At 40.8% G+C, this 19,929-nt stretch overlaps 1 protein-coding gene across 2 annotated transcripts in view; it reads left to right on the forward strand.

The window, feature by feature from the left end:
• The first annotated feature begins 1,799 nt into the window (after positions 1–1,799).
• Positions 1,800–19,929, forward strand: part of LOC109415909 (uncharacterized) — a 35,637-nt gene continuing 17,507 nt past the window's right edge. The window contains exons 1-2 of one of the 2 annotated variants that reach the window (XM_062859798.1): positions 1,800–1,881; positions 6,015–6,106. In XM_062859798.1, coding sequence (XP_062715782.1) covers positions 1,848–1,881; positions 6,015–6,106 — 126 coding nt within the window. In that variant the 5' untranslated portion in view covers positions 1,800–1,847. Of the gene's footprint in view, positions 1,882–4,765; positions 5,937–6,014; positions 6,107–19,929 lie in introns of those variants that run through there. The other variant, XM_062859797.1, reaches the window with a different exon arrangement.

Genomic DNA, 19,929 nt, shown 5'->3' on the forward strand with positions numbered 1-19,929 from the left:
ACTATTTTGCGTCATCGAAAAAGTCCTATAAGATACGTAACATGAATCGTCATTAGCTTAGCCTAGACACCAACCTTACACGAAACGGATAATCTCTGCTAAATGAAACGCTTAAAACTTATTTGAATCCAATCCAAATAAGATTTTTCCTAAAAAGATAAAAATGTCTAAAACTACAAATTAACTGAAAAAAGTAATAATGTAAAGAAACGAACTTTGAAATAGAAATCTAAAATATTGAAAAAAAACAGGTTTATCAAAATTTATCCAACTGAATTCAAACTTTATTTTACTTAAACAGAATAAAATCGTCAAAACGTTACATCACCACTCAGTTTTATGATAATTTGATCAGAGAAACTGATCATATTTTCATAACTCACAAAACACTCGAAAAGAAAAACTACACAGTTGAATCAAACTTAACGTAAAATACAAAACTTATGTCCAGTTTACATTGATGGCCATAGAGCAATTAACAATACGGAAAGACTCGAACACGACTACCACAAAGGGAATTTTCCACTGTCAAACAACTTACATAACCGTTACTTCTTGAACATAGCCGTGATCTTAACGTAACGGAACTACAGTTAGTTGCATCATCAACACTCTCGTTGACACATTCGCGAATCTAACTGCTTAAACTCGGATCCTCAGAGTCCATCAATTTCTCATTGCGTCTGACCTCCCTGTGTCTCCTTAACGTAACGGAACTACAGCTGGTTGCATCATCAACACTCTTGTTGACACAATCGTAAACCAAACTGCTTAAACTCGGATCATCAGAGTCCATCAGCTCATTGCGTCTGACCTCATCCCTGATTTTCCTTAACGTAACGGCACTGAACCACAGCTGATTGCACATCAAAGCTCTGACTCATTTGCAATCGAACGCTGCATAAACGTAAGCAGAAACAAATTCTAAATATCAAACTTAATTTGACAAAACTAAGAATCTGCAAAAAAATATCGCACAGCTCCATGTAAACATCCAATGTAAACTGACAGCATAAAATCTTGCATGCAAGTTCTACTACCAACCAAGAAATTAAAACAAAAACAATAGTCAAAATCGGTGATGCTCGTCGCGGAAGGAGAAACGAGAAAAAAAAAGGAATTCTTCGATAAACCGGGGGAGCATATAGGGCACTGCACGAAATTCTCTCCTTCTCTTTCACTCTTACATAAATTTTGTAAACAACAAGGCCAAGAAACGTCAAAATCCCATACTAAATCATAACAATGCAGTGCCCTATAGTACGTTTCGTCCAGTGGGGTGACACGGCTGTCAAACTCGGTACATCGCCGCTCATCCCATCATCATTTTTGGTACGGCACGTTTTGGTACCCACTTTCTGGTCGGTTTACCCTAACTTGCTCCTGATTTTCGGGTGTGTGGCTCGTGTGTTGCTAGTGCTTATTTCAGAAATTACACATTTTAAACAAAATCGTTGTTTCTGATGATTGTTTCTCTTTCTTTATCACTTTGCACGATATTATATGTAGCAGCGAAGCAGCGTCGATGTTTCCAGCGCATTTTTTCCATGAATTAAGCAATCAAAACAAAACATTGGACGCCATGTTGAATTGAATGCTGGGTAGATGATTTTTGCCCTTCGTCATCCCCCTGCAGGGTTTCGTCTAAGTTTTAACCCTTCAGCGCTCGCGCTGTTGTAAAAAGTACAACACTGCCAAAAAATCTCGCTTTTTGTATACAGCACGAGCGCGGTGCAGTTTCGGTTGCTTGATGGCGCGCGTCCTGGAAGGTTAAGGAATAATTGCTTTATGTTATATTTACAGGTATCCGTCGTGGGACTTCATCGGAAGAACAGGACTTATCGAAAATGGTAAAGCAAAAGCTTGAGGTAAAGTATGCAGGTAATTGATAGTGTTACAAAAAGGTGATTGTTCCCTTCGCGACGACGTTGTTAAAAGTAAACATCGCTAATGGACTTTGTTTCCATTTCCAATGCGATCGATTGATTGATTTTTATTACGGTTCTTGTCTGGGGAATATACCCAAGACTTAATGCGGAAATGTCGCGATAAGAAGTTCAAAATAAACATTTCAGAAAAAAAATATAAAAAACACGTAAATTTAAAGATTTTGTACAAGTTTGGATTCATACTTTCTGTTTACAGATCTCCCGAATGCATAAAACGACGATATTTATACGATGTGCTCTGACTACCAATCGGAATGGATCGCGAAAGAAAATCGTAAGCTGCGGAAGGGGAACTGCATAAGAACTGCTGTCGGGTTTCTAAAAGTACCTGGAAATGTGCCTGCTCCTAACTCTACTAGATCCTCTAGTTAGCGCGCAAAATTTCAACCGACGACGGTGGGCTGTGGAGTACCCATGATCATTGAGCAACCAGCCATTCTTCGCCGGCTCGCCGGCAGCTGATTCTCCGAAAAATTTCCGAGAGGAGCGAGGACTCGGACGGGGGCTCAGTTACGTTTGCTCAGTATCATATCGGGTGAGTCATCCAAAACTATCGACCTAGTTACGTAAGGCTCTACGCTAATTAAAAAAAATTAGAGAAAAAAATATTTGGTTGATTGGCTTAAAGCTGTCTTTCAAACACGTCTAAAATTACAAAATCAGGTATAAACAAAATTGCATTAATCGAATTCAATGATAATTTTGCTTAAAAAGAGAAAAACGTTGAACACTACAAATAAACTGAAAAAGTAACAATTTAAAAAAAGGAAGTTTGAAATAGAAATCTAAAATATTAAAATAAACAGGTTTATCAAAATTTATCCAACTGAATTCAAACTTCATTTTACTTTAACGGAATAAGAACGTCAAAACGTTACAACCATCATATTGAAGTAGTTTCTTTGAAAGTAGTTTCATTAAAATATAGGTTGAAACATCGGATGTCCAAAAGAAGATTCAAAATGAGTCGGGGAGTCCAAAAAAGTGAAAGTTGATGCTTTCAAAATCAGCTATTTTTTTTATCAAATTTTCAGCCACAAATGACTTTGTGGGTATTTTTAACAGACAGTCGATGCTTCTACGACCAAACTAACGTGATAATCATGCTCTATACTCCTTGATGTTGACTTATATTCAAACTAACGTTCTCTAGGGGTCCAAAATTCAACCGTTTTGCCTATGGTTATCACTAGGGACAATGAAAATTCACGGCAAAATTTCTTCAATTTCGCGAACCAACATTGTGAATTTCGCGGCGAATTTGCGGCTCCATATATTTGATCGTATCGTTGAAGAAAACCTGAAGAAAACACCAATTTTGCATGCGCAATGAATCATTTACTTGGATTTAACAAATATGATGAAAAAAAAAACAGATATGTAAAATGGTTTATACTTTATTATGCTGGACTCGGAATCCTAAATAACTTTACACTGTTGATAATTGCTAGCTGATTTATGTTTTAAAATTCAAAATTGGTCGATTTTTTAGGCTATTTTCACAAAATATAGTGAATCAAAATTCAACCATCGCGCAACAAAAATGACAATGTCGCAACCTGTATTTGTTGCGACAATTTATTGTCGCGCTTATCTTTTACTAGACTGCCGGTGGAAGCATAATTGTCCCATGTGCATTTTTGGCAATATTGAGATTTTGCAGCCCATGACCATGTATCGTGGGGTACTATCATATGGGGAAATAAAAATAGGTAGTTTGTTCCGAAAATTGTTGAAAAAATGCATGGCCGATTTGTAACATTCTTAAAAGTGGACGCATAAGCGTCACGTTTCATTGGAAATCCTATGGAACTATAAAATCGCTCTAAAACAAAAAATAGTGCTTAAATTAAAAATTGGTTGATGTTAGAACACGATTCAGCACTTATACTTCATAGTTGAGACAATTTACTTTTTTCGAACTTTGGACGCGATTTTCTCGATTGTCTGTTTTTGCACATGGGACATTTATGCGTCCACCGGCAGTAGAGTCCTGCGGCGGTCGTACGCTCGCAAGGCATACCGCCGCATGACAGTCACAAAGCAGAACAAAAGAAAAAGTGTTCCCGTCAAAAACAAAAGCACGTGGGTTTCGCGAAGTGACAGATGTTTTTGAATGTATTTGTGACGAACGGCAAGAGTGGCTCAGTGGAATGAGTGTTCTTGCTGTCAAACCCTATATAATGGAATTATATACTTTTTAATCTGGTGACGCTGTTATGATTAGTGACTATCACGCTTATATCAGAAGTCAGAGGCGGATAATCGCCATATTCTGATTTTTCTTGAGAGGTATAATACCCAATGCAACATAAGTTTGTCCCAACTTGAAAATAATAGGATAAACATCATATATTGCGACATTTGCACCCATTTAGACTCGGCCGAAATTCATTATCATCACAGTCGAATTTCGCACACGACTTCGCAGCGGCTAGCATACACAAGCTCCGTTCAGTTCATCACAGGGGCGTCGGATGCACAATAGGTAAACAAAATCAGTTTGATTAGTTTGGAATGTCGCTGGGAAATGATGATTCAGTGGATTCTCAAATTATCACAGTAGTCTAAACATCAACAAGAAACCCAATACCACGAGTTTGCAAGCCTTGCATTGCGATTTTCGAACGGTAACTTCGAGTCGATAAACACTGCAACTCTGTTGAAGATCTATCATCAAACAGTTTTGACTTTGGGTTAGTAGTAATTGATTATTCACGAGTTGAAAAGTAAGCAACATTCAGCTTCTGTTTTGTCTGCAACAAAAAAAATTCGAGATCATGTCATTATCTGTTACCAGTAGGGATAAAGAGTAATCGTCGCAACTTCTATGTTGCTTGTTTTGTGCCACTTTTGTCCAACAATTCTCTTCACTGATATTTTGTCAAATTTCGCGGGATTTCTTAAATTTCGCGACCGATCAATGGTCAATTTCGCGGAATTCGCGGCTTCCGCGAATTCGCAAATTTCCATTGTCCCAGTTTTCTCAATTGAGAGTGTTCTTGGTGATTAAATTTATAAGACGATCCGCAGATGAAAACAAATCTAAGTTTAACCTTTGTCACCTTTTACTGTAAGCACAGCTTGCCGACGCACTGCAATTGAGGTAAACATTTGTCTTTGAGAGCCTTAATGATTTTTTTAATTTCACATTTGCTTTGTGTCATAAGCGTGATGTTACACCGTACGGTATTTCTTCTGCTTATCAAAAAATAAATGAAAATAAATTCGGGCGCGATTAAGGCTTCCGCTGGCATCAGTTTCATACATATATGTTTCAAACATATGTAGTGGTTTTTGCATACGGAAGAAGTTGCATGAGGGGTTACGTAAAAATTACGTATATATATGTGTGTATATGTCATAATTTTACCAAATTCAAAATAAATAATACAAAAAGTGTTGCAATTGCGGAAGGGAGAGAGGTGGTCCACTTTTTGAATCCTGTGTTTAGAAATGTTTAAGTTCGTGATTTTCTGAAAGTCCTCACTAAAAGATTAAGCCCCTAAAAACGAAATGTTGTTGAAAAGAGGAAAGATATATCTATAGAGCTACTATTTGAAGTTATCAAACTTTGGCGGGCCATATTGAATTCGGTCGCCATCTTGAACGTTCAGAGGAAACTAGGAGGAGGAGACAAAATGTAAATAGTGTGCCGGTTTCAGCGAGAATTACTCATGTACAAATTTTTCATTACATATTTCATGTATCACCCTTGAGCAAGCCACTCAACATAGAGCTACATTTAAGATTGGTTAGGGAGGGACAGTGTAGTCTAGATTCAACCGTTCGAGCAACTAGAGCCAAGCAGCAAATATTGTTAGTTTATAGTGTGTCTTCATCGCTTTGACTACTAATCCTCCAAGATGATTTCAAATAAACATTTTCGTGTCATGGGCATCATTTATACCGGTCTGATTATGACTGGATCATTCTTATTAGCAATTAATTCAAGCATCACACTGAAATCAACTAATGTTATTGAAGGTGTGTCCACATTTTGTGTTTTAATAAATAATATAATAATAAATAAAAAAAAATAACACGTGCTTTTTATCTATACAGGTGAAACAATCAGTGGCCTCAGCATTACGATGCTCATTGTATCTCTAGTTTTATTGATTTTCCATGCTCTTCTTATGTTCGCAATATTAAAGGTGAGTATAAATAACATAAATTTACCCTGCTTTCGACGCGGGAAGATAAAAACGTTGTTCAACCCCGTTGAGTACAGTGATTCGTTTTTACCATCACCATCACGAATTACGGTGTCTTATAATGCGTTTAGAATTGAAAATTGATGCTTTTATTGATATAGGGTGACGATGGGAATTATCAGCTGGTTTGTTTTCTTCATCATGGAAAGTTTTTGTCGACCAAATTGCATAAAACTTGGCCGTATTATTTAGCTTGGTTGGGAAAGATTTTGACGCCTGCTTTGAGTTCAATAGGTTAAAAAACCCCAAGACGAAAAGTTCAAAACTTTCGAGAATACGCAAGTTCCGCCTATTTAGAATATGCCGAATCAGAACATTATTCTCAGAAAAATTAAGGATGGGTTAATACTGAACCGGATTTAGGTAAAGATTCTCTCAACTTATTGCCTTAAAATAAGTGCGACCAACGAGATTGAAACTTTTACAGCAATAATAGGGGGATTCACTTAACAGCGTAAACTGATTAAACTGATTAAACGTTACGATCACCAAGGCAATCTTTGATTATTTCATTCGCAAAATCATGAAACATTTCAAATAAGCAGAAAATCATGGCTTACGCAGCAATTAATTCAGTTTAGTGAATACCCCTAATATTTTTGCTTTCGGTGTGAAATTAGGCAGTAGGCCGGTCCTTATTTTGCAAAAATCAGAAATGTTATAAGTGAGCGATTCCAAGCAACAGCATCAAAATTAAGGAAAATTTTTAATTCATGATTTTCTATTGAACTGAAACTTTGCACAGTTTTTCAGTTCCATCTAAATCGCCGTTTTTCGATATCAAATTTTTATTTAGAGCCACGACTAACTTTTCAAAAGGGTGTATGTGAAAATGGTTCAAAAATATTCAAAAATATGCACAGCAAAAACGGATTGTTCGATTGTTATGAATTTTTCAGCAAAGTTAGATAGCTAAATGGTGATTTCTAAGAAAATATACACTGTGAAAAAAAATCTATTTTATCATTGAAAAACATCATTTTTGTCACAAAAACTCAAATATCTCAAAACCCTATCTTTTTACCAACTTGAATTTTTTAGGGAAAACGGTCCATTGTATTAGCAATCTACCATAAAAATTTGGTGATGGTAAACTAATAAACAAAAAAGTTATAACATTTCAAAAATTTCACAATTTTTACATTTAGTAAAAAAAAATTTTCTGTGTAAACTATTTCGGCCGGGAATCGCGATTTGATGCTGATTTTATTGTTCAGCAAAGTTAGATAACTAAATGGCGATTCCTAAGAAAATATACACTGTGAAAAAAATCTTTTTTAAAATTAAAAAGTATCATTTTTGTCACAAAAACTCAAATATCTCAAAACCCTATCTTTTTACCAACGTAATTTTTTAGAGAAAACGGTCCATTGTATTAGCAATCTACCATGAAAATAAACAAAAAAGTTATGACAATTCAAACATTTCACAATGTTCACATTTAGTAATAATTTTTTTTAGTGTAAAGTATTTCGGCCGGAAATTGAAGTTTGATGCTGATTTTATTGTTAATGGCCTTGCGTGAGTAAAACAAGTTGTTTTTATTATATATTATATATACATATAATATAATATACTATGTACCGTAATGTTCCGATTTTATCACGCCCTCCGCGCATTAGTCGTTTATTCATTAATTTGCTGTTACATTTGAGGACAAGTGTTTTCCCTCTTCTTCAAGATGAATGTTGAAAGCGTGTTTTGCAACGTTAAAAATATTGAAATGGGTATAGATGTTGAAGAATATTACAGGGCATTTTTGAAAAGGGGCGTAATTAAATTGTTTAAACAGATGTCGCTGATGGCAATTTCTCAGTTGTTGTCGTTTTCGAACTTCCTGCGCCCTGCTTTACCGATGATATACAGATGGCTCGTTTGTCAAATTCTAGACGGCAGGACGTGCAAATGCGTAATTTTGTACACAATGTGGACATTTGGGCATAACCAGTCTCTTTCAGTTTATCTATGGTGCTTTCGGTGAGATTTCGTAACTCTTTTGAACATTTTTTTTTCATCAAACGGTCTACAAGAGAGCGTTGAGTTGAAGACCTTTGAGAAAGCGACTGTTCATCTTGTTCGTTAGATTATAATAAACAAAATCACTTATTAATTTTAACTTACTTGTTTGGTGTTGGTGGCTGAAGAAAAAAAATACTATACAATTTTTAATATTCATAGCGGTAGTATTTTTTTGTTTTTTTCGTGAGCATTGTCAGGTATGTATACAGACAAACAAACGTAACACTGGCGAAATTTTCATTGACCACGCCTTCAACAATCATTTTGAATCTTGGTTGTGGCTTTCATAACAAGAAGAGCGCCCATCGTTTTTCTTTGCGTTTGACGTTTCACACTAGCGCCTTCTGATGACGATATTGCACAACGCAGTGTTTCGTGAAACATTTCCACCAGGTGGTGATAGTGTGAACTGTGCGATGAATTTTCACTAAAATTGTTCTAGGCGTTTCGTCTGTTTGTCTGTGGTATGTACCTCTTATGCATTTGTTGTTGTTGAAGTTACTCGCATTCTTCCGATCATAAAGTCTGTTCTCTACACACTTAATTTTGATTACCGAGTTCGGTAATTTTTTGACGAGATTAAAACTGCTGAGCACCGAACTCGTTCAGCAAAAATGCATTGTTTACCTTTTCCATACGATTTTGACAGTTGTTTTACTGAGCCTCAGTAAAATCGATTACCGAAACTACCGAGATCGTACTGCTGTTATAATCTCTTCAAAAAAGTACCGAACAGGCAATTCAGAAATAAGTGTGTAAGAGGGATTTTTTTTGCGGATAAACTAGACGTATACGCGTATAAAAAAACTTTTATTATACAGCTTTTGTCTTAAAAATAAATTCAATTCAATTTTTCTTATAATCAACAGCTTTTCAACACTATCAAGGGATTTTTTCACCAGTCACGTACAATAAAAAGTATGACAATCTCAATATTTTTGATCACAACACTGGATCGCGTCTAAGTTTCAAATAGATACTATAGTAATTACGAATAATCAAACTAAAGTATCATGAAAACAACTTGTTTAATTCAGGCGGTAGCCTTTACAATAAAATCAGCATCAAAATATAATTCTCGAAATAATTTACACAGAAAAAAATTTTTTTTTTGTTACTAAATGTAAAAATTGTGAAATGTTTGAAATGTCATAACTTTTTTGTTTATCAGTTTACCATCACCAAAATTTTATGGTAGATAGCTGATATAATGGGCCATTTCCCCTAAAAAATTGAAGTTGGTAAAAAGATAGGGTTTTGAGATATTTGAGTTTTTGTGACAAATATCATATTTTTTCAAAGTAGAAAAAGAAATTTTTTACAGTGTATATTTTCTAAGGAATCATCATTTAGTTATCTAACTTTGCTGAAAAATTTATAACAATCGAACAATCCGTTTTTGCTGTACAGCTTTTAGAATATTTTAGAACTATTTTCGCATACACCCTTTTGAAAAGTTAGTCGTGAGTGAATATGAAGGTTTAATATCAAAAAATGGCGATTTATATGAAATTGAAAAACTGTGCAAAGTTTCAGATATTTTTGAAATGGTCGCTCAGGATCGACTGACATGACTCCGTGGAATTCCTCAAGTTCGTTAGTGGAAAATGATGGTTTTAGCTAAGAAATGATCGTGTCAAAATTTGAAGTCCGTATCTCAAGGCTAAGTGGCCCCTCAAAGGGCCTAATTTTTTTAGAAATTGTTGGGATACCTTCTAAAACTTCGCTGTCCATCCGCTGGCTATCGTCCTTCAGATGACCTTCGTCTAGCGAGTTAACTTGGAGAAGTCGCTGGAAAGTTGAGGTCCCTGAGCTCGGTAGTTCAGCATTTCTTCTTGGTCACAATTAGTATACACCATTTACACACATAACACAGTTTATTCTCTTAATCTATGCAACATTACACTTTATTCTTCACGACAAACATTTATTCTTAACTTCTAAAACTACGTAAATTGGACACATAAAAACGAACGGAGGTTCGCCCTCCGGTGACCGGTCGCGAGTAGTGGTAGTGGACAACTAAACTCTCTCGATCTCTTCCCAGCATCTCCTGGTCATCATCGGTCGACTGGTCATCCAAATTGGTGAGATCGTTCCAACCGTTGAGTGACTAATCGAGTGACTCGCCTTGTCCGACAGATTATCGTGCTTGGCTGAGTAATGTGTAGGGTAGCTATCTTGTTCGTCAACATCCTCGCCCACCCTGAAGTGACTCGGGAACTTCTGAAAAGATACAAACATACCCCTTTTCGACGCACTGGATACCCTCAGATGAAATCCTTACTGCAACGCTTCATTGTAGTTTTCAATCCTGATTTGGTAATAGACAAATTTTGGTGACTGCTCGTTTCATGGTTCCAGTAGCGGTCTTCAGTGTAACTACCCTAGTCACACCATCGGCTCCTGGATGAAGCTGGATTATTCGCCCCATCTTCCATTTCATTGGTGATTGTAGGCTGTCAACGATGACACAAAGACTACCTACAGCGATGTCAACAGCAGGCTTCCAATTCTTGTTTCGTGCCTGCAACTGCGACAAATATTCCGTCCTCCATCGTCTCCAGAAATCTTGCAGTTGACGTTGAACTAGCTGCCAACGATTAAGACGGTTGAGCTGGATTGAAGCAAGATCTGGATCCGGTAATGCCTGAAGTGGTCCACCAGTCAGGAAATGAGCTGGTGTCAACGGTTCAAGATCTGTTGGGTCATCGGTGATGGGTGTTAGTGGCCGAGAATTCAGGCATCCTTCGACCTGGACCAGCAAGGTGCGGAAATCTTCAGCAGACACCGCATTTTCGCCAAGAACACGAAGAAGGTGATATTTGGTCGATCGAACAGCCGCCTCCCATAAGCCGCCAAAGTGGGGCGCTCCGGGTGGTATGAAGTGCCACTGTACGCCTTCTCCACAGCATTCATTGGTAACGGCTTCACGGTGGGCTTGATTTCGTAGCAAATCGTATAATTCGATCATTCTATTTTTAGCTCCCACGAAATTAGTACCATTGTCCGAGTAAATATCGGTACACCTTCCACGTCGTGCGAAGAACCGTCGCAGTGCTTGGAGAAAACACTCGGTTGAAAGATCGGAGACATGCTCCAAGTGGACGGCCTTCGTGGTCATACATACAAAGACTGCAACATAAGATTTGATCGCTGCTCGACGTCTTCCAGCCTTGATGTAAACAGGACCGAAGTAATCGACCCCAGTCCTGGAGAATGGTCTTGCAACGGTTACTCTGGAAGAAGGAAGCTCGCCCATTTGTTGTTCGATGCGAGAAGGTTTTGCCCGAAAGCAACGTTGACAACGATGAACAATCTTCCTGGCACCGTTCCTGCCACCGAGAGGCCAAAAACGTTGTCGTACGGTAGCGAGAAGGAGCTGTGGCCCGGCATGAAGCATCTTTAGATGATAAAATTGGAAGATCAGCTCGGTTAGATGGTGTTTCGCCGGTAAGATCATCGGGTGCTTCGCTGACTCCGAGCTGCTGGAGTGCTTTAGTCGCCCACCAACACGCAGGACGCCGTCTTCAGTGATTCGGGGATAGAACCAGCGCAACGGCGAATTCCGACCTACTGCGCAACCTTCATGCAACGCCTTGATTTCCTTGGAGAAGTATTCGTCCTGAACCTTCCTAATGAGCAACGCCTCTGCCTGTTGCAGCTCTCCAGTGGTTAGAAAACCTTCCTTGCATGTATTATCGTGATTCAGTTTCGCAATTAGTCGTAGCCAGTAAGCAGTAGATCTAATCAGTTTGTTGTACTCTGAAAACCTTTCTATGAAATCCGAAACGAACGAATTCTCCTTAGCAATGCATGTAGCGAACGTTTTCCGCATTTCCAGAGGGATTTGATCTGGGATTGGACTTGCTTTCCATTGATGCTTGGGTGTTTTAAGCCAGTTGGGTCCACTCCACCAAAGTTCGTTTTCTAGGATTTCGTTTGGAAGGATTCCTCGAGAAATGAGATCCGCCGGATTAGTTTTACCAGACACGTGAGCCCAGCTGCGACCTTCCGTTATGGCTTGAATTTTGGCGACCCTATTCGCCACGAACGTAGTCCAGGTTCCAGGTGCAGATTTGATCCACTGCAGCACGCATGTTGAATCTGTCCAGAAGTAAACGTTGGCATCCAATTTCACAGCGTTCGACACCTTTTCCCAGAGCTGCGCAGACAGGAGTGCTCCACACAATTCCAACCGCGGTAGAGACTGGGTCTTAAGGGGTGCAATCTTCGATTTCGAAGTAAGTAGATGGACGGAAACTGTGCCATATTGGTTCTCGCTGCGCACGTAGACTGTTGCACCGTAGGCTACCATCGCCGCGTCACAGAAACAGTGGAACTCTACTGATCGAGCTCCAGGTGTAATAACGCATCGCGGAACTTGGATCGTATTCAAAAGCGGAAGTTGTTCGTGGTATTTTCGCCATTCCTCGCCCACCATTTGCGGTAGTTGATCATCCCAGGTTAGTTTTCGATCCTTCTCATTTTCCAGAGTCCATAGGCGCTGCATAAAGACCTTCGCAGTCGTGATAGTCGCACCCAGCAGCCCTAGAGGATCGAATAGTTTCGCAACGATACTTAGCACGTTTCGTTTCGTTAATTGCTGTCCTTCAACGAATGGTGGGATGGTGAATTGAAATTTGAAACAGTCTGCGTTGGGAAGCCAAGTCAGTCCCAACGTTTTGACTTCAGCGTCTTGGTCCCAATCGATTCCATCAGCAGTAGGTAGGACCAAGTCCTCCTTGGGAATATCCTTCAAAACTTCTGGACGATTCGACGCCCATTTCCTCAATCGAAATCCTCCGCTTAGCAGCATGGCATCGAACTGGCAACGTAGAACGATAGCAGACTCCACGTCGTCTGCACCGGAAATGACATCATCCATGTAGACATCCTCGTCAATGGCCTTCGTAGCCAATGGAAAGTTCTCTCGTTCATCTTCCGCCAACTGTTTGAGGGTGCGAGTAGCTAGAAACGGTGCAGATTTTGTACCATATGTGACCGTGATTAGCTCGTAGGTGACTATTTCGTTGTCCGGGCCAAACCATAGAATACACTGTAGAGGTGTGTCGCGCTCGTTGACCCAAATTTGACGAAACATCTTTTCCACGTCGGAGACCACCATTACCTGTCGTAGTCGACTCCGTAGGATAATTGACCGTAGATCCTGTTGCACTATAGGTCCTGCAAACAGCGCATCGTTTAGCGAGATGCCTGTAGACGTCTTGCAGGACGCGTCGAACACCACCCTGACCTTGGTTGTGGTGCTTGATTCCTTGATTACCGGATGATGTGGTAAGTAGACTCGTTGGACTGCGTCGTTGCTGTCCTCCACCATCCGCATATGGCTAAGTTCCAAGTATTCGGCCATGAAATCGTTATACTGCCCTTGAAGTTCCGGGTTTCTTGACAACCGTCGTTCTACACTCCGCAGTCGTTTCTCTGCTATTTCCCTTGATTCTCCGAGCTGTCGCAAGATCTGCTCGTCCTTGGGAAGAGTAACGGTGTAGCGACCATCTGCTTCCCTTCGCACTGTACGCCCAAACTGCTCCTCGCAGCGCGTTTCCTCCGGCGAATAGCTATTGACGGTTCCTACTTCCTCACAGGACCAAAACCGTGTCAATATTTCCACCAAGTTTTCCGAAATAGCGATATTGCACGAGAGTCGACCTTGAACTGCACCATCCACCGGTGCGAAGATTTCTCCGGATACGATCCACCCGAAAACTGATTCGGTGAGTGTGGGTAGCCCCTGGCCCAACGATATTTCCTTCCCCGACTGGAAGAAACTGAAGAAGGCTTGGATTCCCAGAACGATATCCACCTTTCGAGAGCGGAAGAACTCCGGATCCGCTAGCTCGACTTCTTGTGGTAGATTCCACCCATTGATCTTGACAGTAGCTGTAGGCAAGCAAGCTGTAACGTTCGGCAGAATCAGGAACTCCATAGACCTTGAATATTCCGAGGTTCGAGACTTGACTGTAGCTTCAATCTTCCGTGTAACTCTCGTATTGGTTTGACCAACTCCTTGGATTGAAATTTCGACCCTTTTCGCAGAGATCTTCATCAACCTACTCAGACCTTCCGAAATGAAATTACATTCCGAGCCGGAGTCTAGCAGTGCACGTGCAGGATAGCGTGATCCTTGGTCGTCTTCAACAAGAACAATCGCAGTTGCCAGGAGAATTTGAGAGTACGACACCTTAGCCATGTTAGAAGACATTATTCTCGATGACGTCTGTGGATTTGAAGCTGATGGACCTTGCTTAGCGCCTTCCGTCGAATTTCCAGCCTCAGTTGAACTGTGGTTCGAACTACGTTCCTCGGATTTGAAGCACATTACGGTATGGTGCCTGGCTCTGCAGTTTCGACAACTGTACTTCGAAGAACAATCTCTTGCAATGTGACCTCCCTTCAAGCAGTTTCGACATAGAGAATGGCTACGCAGAAAAGATTCCCTGTTGGACATCGGTAATTTCAGGAAGTCGGGGCAGATGTGCAATCCGTGGACTTCTGAACAGGATGGACATTTCGCACTGTTGGACTGTATCGCATTATGGCTCGTTCTTTGGAAGAATGGTTTCCGTTTCTCCTGTGAAGTAGAGTCCCGTTTCATCTCTGGTTTCGCTGGTAATGATTCCAAAATCTGGATACGCCGTTGAAGAAAGTCGAGTAATTCCTTGACGGTGTCCTTGTCTTTAGCAGACGCGTGTTCCTCCCAACCACGCCGGGTTGTAGGATCCAATCTAGAGCTGAGGAGTTCTACTAACAACAAATCCTTGTACTCAGCAGCCTCAACTACCTGGTCCAGGTTTTGGACAGCCCTATCGAAACCTTCTACCAGTCGTTGTAGTTCCCCGACAGATTCTTTAGCAAGAGATGGCAGTTTTAGCAACGCCTGCACTTGCCTTTTCCTCAGAAGCTTGCTGTTATTGTAACGTTTAAGCATCGTATCCCACGCAATTTGGTAGTTGGCCGCAGTGATCTTCAGAGGGTCGAGAAGCGCCTTTGCCTCTCCGCCAAGGCAGCCCTTGAGATAGTGGAACTTCTCAACAGGAGGTAGATCTGCCTTATGGTGAATCAGGGATGTGTAGATGTCCCTGAAGCTGAGCCACTCGTCAATATTGCCATCGAAACACTGTAGCTTAATTTGCGGCAGACGAACATGATCCACCACACCATGAAACGAACCATCATCTACTCGAACGGTTTGATTTTGAGGATCGACACCGCTCAGTTCGTTCAACTTATCCAACAAGAATGATTTGACGTCATAAAAGTTGGATTCGAAGTCCGCTTGCTCCTTCAAGAAAACTTCACTTTCCTCAAATTCCTCATGCGCTTGAATATCCCAACAAGTCTCGTTGATTGATTGCCACAACTCATCCAGACGCGAAACCCGAACATTGATTTGATTTGTTGTCACATCTGATTTGAAGTCACTTACGAACCGACGGATGTTACTAAAAGTTGCACGAAGTCCTCTAAGCCTTGCCTTCAATGTTTTCAAGTCCTTGGATGCCATAATGGAGTCTCACGGTAGTTGAATTCCGAGAAGCGAAAGATATGTGGATGTAGTTTCAAGAATTTGTCCGCTTCGGCTGGACATATACTGTTCACCTCACCTATGAGAGAAAGCAGTGTCGCTCCCGAAGCCGATCGAAACCAAATTGAAACTTGTAGCGTCTCTCCACACAAACGGGTAATTCAGTAGCACAGACTCCAAGGCGATCCAGTGAGCAAGCAAAAGGCAGAAAAAGGGCGGATGTAGTATTCAAAAACGTCAACTTCGGCTGTACATATACTGTAAAGCTCACCTATGGAACTACAGATTACGCCAACAGCCACACTCGCATCACACGTTCGCATTCGTTCCCAAAGCGCAATTCCAATTCGTCTCGAAACCAGTAATCCAGTGCATCAGAGGAGGAAAACAGCAATGTAATATCGAAAGGGGGGCCTGCTACGGCAGGGCATATACTCTTAGTCTCACCTGGAGAACTAAAGATGGCGCCAGATGTACCTCAAGGCTTCGACCACTGAAGCACTTGAGTATAGGGATTGCGTCCGTAAGAAATTTGAGCCAAATTTCGTCGAAAAGGGTAAAATTTATTGTTGTGGAGCATCAACAAGAAACCAGCTTCGGCTGGGCATATATCTATATATAAGTTTACCTGGGAGACAGGATTGTGCAGCACTGCCCAAGCTCGAATGGTGTCGTCGATGCCTCGTAGGTTCCCTCTAACTCGTTTGGCGTACGTCTGGCCAGACCTCGGCCACGAATCGTCACTGCACGTCGTCGTGCAAATCCCGTGATGATCAGCTAGCTCGCTCACACACCGGTTGGAACACCGGTCGTCGATCGATATCGTAGTGTAGAAGGACGAGAGTAGATCGAAATGATCGTGTTAGGACATTGAAAGAAGGCTTCGGCCAGACATATACGTGTTCAAACCTACCTGACCGGTGGTAGAACAGCACTAAAGCCGCCTACGTAGTCCTAAAAATCCTCAATCCGTCCAAAAGGCACTCGAAATTCTACGTTGAAAGCTATCGATGTCGGTTTGCTTGGGCTGCAACTAGATATCGATTCTCCAAAACGATTGTGTTGTCCTTCCGAATCTCGCAATGGCGCAGCTGACCGATGGGCAATGCCTAGGAGTAGAATCAGCCAGTCGGGATGGCGGCTGAGGTATTCAGACTCTCCTATGATGGCGTAGATCCCTTTGAAGTCTTCTTAGATGGCGCGAATCCTTTTGAGGTCGTCCTATGATGGCGCAGATCCTTTCAGCCCTCTACGATGGCGCGAATCCTTTCAGCTGGCACAAAGGGCTCTTCAGTGCCAGCGCGATGGCGGAATTAGCTTCCAGGTCCCAACCAACGAATTGCCGGTCGATAGAATCCGGCTCGAAGGACCAGTTTATGTTGGGATACCTTCTAAAACTTCGCTGTCCATCCGCTGGCTATCGTCCTTCAGATGACCTTCGTCTAGCGAGTTAACTTGGAGAAGTCGCTGGAAAGTTGAGGTCCCTGAGCTCGGTAGTTCAGCATTTCTTCTTGGTCACAATTAGTATACACCATTTACACACATAACACAGTTTATTCTCTTAATCTATGCAACATTACACTTTATTCTTCACGACAAACATTTATTCTTAACTTCTAAAACTACGTAAATTGGACACATAAAAACGAACGGAGGTTCGCCCTCCGGTGACCGGTCGCGAGTAGTGGTAGTGGACAACTAAACTCTCTCGATCTCTTCCCAGCATCTCCTGGTCATCATCGGTCGACTGGTCATCCAAATTGGTGAGATCGTTCCAACCGTTGAGTGACTAATCGAGTGACTCGCCTTGTCCGACAGATTATCGTGCTTGGCTGAGTAATGTGTAGGGTAGCTATCTTGTTCGTCAACAGAAATGGTATGGGATTTAAAAAAAAACATGAAATTTTTTCGCCAAAAAAAAAAAACGAAAAATCAGCATTTTTGACCATTTTTTTAGATCCCTAAGGAAACTTACCCTATTTCGTTCAATAACTCAAAAACAAGCAGAGATATCACAATTCTAAGCACATTTTCGGCCCTTAAGGGTCCTAAAATCACCGGTTTTAGCAGAATAGCAAGAATAGCAATCACAGACAAACAGACGTAACACTTCGAACACTTTCCGATTAGAAAAATAGTCACGGTTACATGTTCGCCCAATACTAAAAAGACTGAGTTTGGCCAACCATGAACTAGGTGGCGGTAGTGCGCAAACGTCAAACTCTAACAAAACTGATGGAAGCGCCACGGGTGGCCCGTCGGCCAACTATCACATTTTAAAATTGGTCGTTTAATCGGTGTACGATGAGAATGATTGGAGTGTTACGTCTGTTTGTCTGTGGCGTAATCATGTTTTTTTGGTCCCATACCATTTTTGACAACTTTAACCCCTTTGAGGGACCACTTAGCCTTGAGATACGGACTTCAAATTTTGACACGATCATTTCTTAGCTAAGACGATCATTTTCCACTAACGAACTTATAACATTTCCATTTTTTTTCAAAATAAGGGATGGCCTATTAGTCAGTCAGTGGAGGGGTTTTGTAAGAACTAAAAATAATTTTCCCAACTAAATGTAACATCCTAGAAAGCGAAAAGCATCACGAAACTTTTACTAGTTTTTTTTGTGTATTCCGTGTCGGGTTGCTATTTCCATCACTGCGACCATTTTTTATCTATTGTGATATATGCCCCTGAAAAGTTTTATTATAGCTATCAGGATGACGTACCACTGTTGTGAGTGATCGCCATCTTTTGATTAATAGCATTACCCCAGCATGGTTCGAAATTTCGAATGAGCTGCACTACCGCACTGGGTGTTGTTCTCCAAATGTCAGAGGGTTCTATCAGCCCATTGACGAAGAACTCACGTCTGATAGTAAAAAGTGCCGAACAGTGACACAGGAGATGTTGTGAGTCTTCTTTATCTGTGCCGCAAAAGCGACACATAATTTTGAAGTTTTCCCATAAGCTTCAAGTGATATCGGCTCGATATCAGGTCTTTTTTTAGAAAGATCCAGTATTTTGCGAGTCATAGAGACATTTGGGACGATGAATCGCCTTGTCTGCCTAGCTATACGAATGTTTTTCCAACTATCCGCCAATTTTGCGGATTCACTCACTTTGAGCTCTATTCGTAGAGCACATGCAGATAGCCCACAAAAAGGTTCGGGCCCTATGAACTTGCTAACTCATCGGCCCTTTCATTTCCATCAATTCCACAATGGCCAGGAACCCATTCAAGTTGACCTGATTACGGCAGGACAGTGTTTGAAGTGATTTAATGCACTCCCAAACATGTTTTGATGTACATGCATGTCGCTGACTTAAAAGCATTTAGCGCTGCTTGGCTGTCAGACAAAATGCATATATTTGAATGCCTATAGTTTCTTTGCAAACATATATTAGAGCATTCCAAAATTGCATGAATTTCTGCCTGGAATACAGTTGGTTACTTTCCCATGAGAATCGACAATTCTATCCCTGGGCCAGTTACTCCTGATCCCACTTTGTTGTTCAATTTTGAACCGTCCGTATAAAAGATGATTGATCCCGGTCGAAATTCTGGACCATCGTCTCGCCACGAGCTTCGATCAGGGTTAAAAACTTGAAACAGACGGTCAAAATTGTACTTTTTCTCCATCCAGTCTTCATTGTTCACAACTATGGAGTTTATATTAAAAGTTTTTAGAATACTAAGATGCTCATTAAGGCCACCTTCCAAGAGGTTCGTAGATCTTTTAAACCATAGATCACTCTTCCTAGTTTTCTCTGAGCGACGGATCCCATGGTTTTCTGCCACCAGGCCAATGAGGCATAGATAATCCTTGGTTCCACGATTGCCGAAAAGATCCAATAAATCATTTTCGGTTTCAATCCCCACTGCTTACCAAATGTTTTTTTTTTGCTTATCCTAAGAGCATTTGTTGCTTTTGTGCTTATTTGCTCCAAGTGTAAATTCCAATTCAGTTTGCTGTCAAGGATTACTCCGAGGTACGTACTTGACTGTATTTGAAAGATCTTTTGGTATGCCTTTCAGTTTTAGCTTATTTATAGATAATATTCTCCTCTTTGTAAATGGCATAATAGTAGATCAAAAACCACAGAAGAGGTGATAACACGCCACCTTTGTGGGCACCCTTCACTGCTCTAACAGATTTAGAGGAGTTTCCAAGGTTTGCTGATCTTTTGGCT

The sequence above is a fragment of the Aedes albopictus genome, chromosome 3, assembly GCF_035046485.1.
Source record: "Aedes albopictus strain Foshan chromosome 3, AalbF5, whole genome shotgun sequence".
In the NCBI taxonomy this organism is placed as follows: Eukaryota; Metazoa; Arthropoda; class Insecta; order Diptera; family Culicidae; genus Aedes; species Aedes albopictus.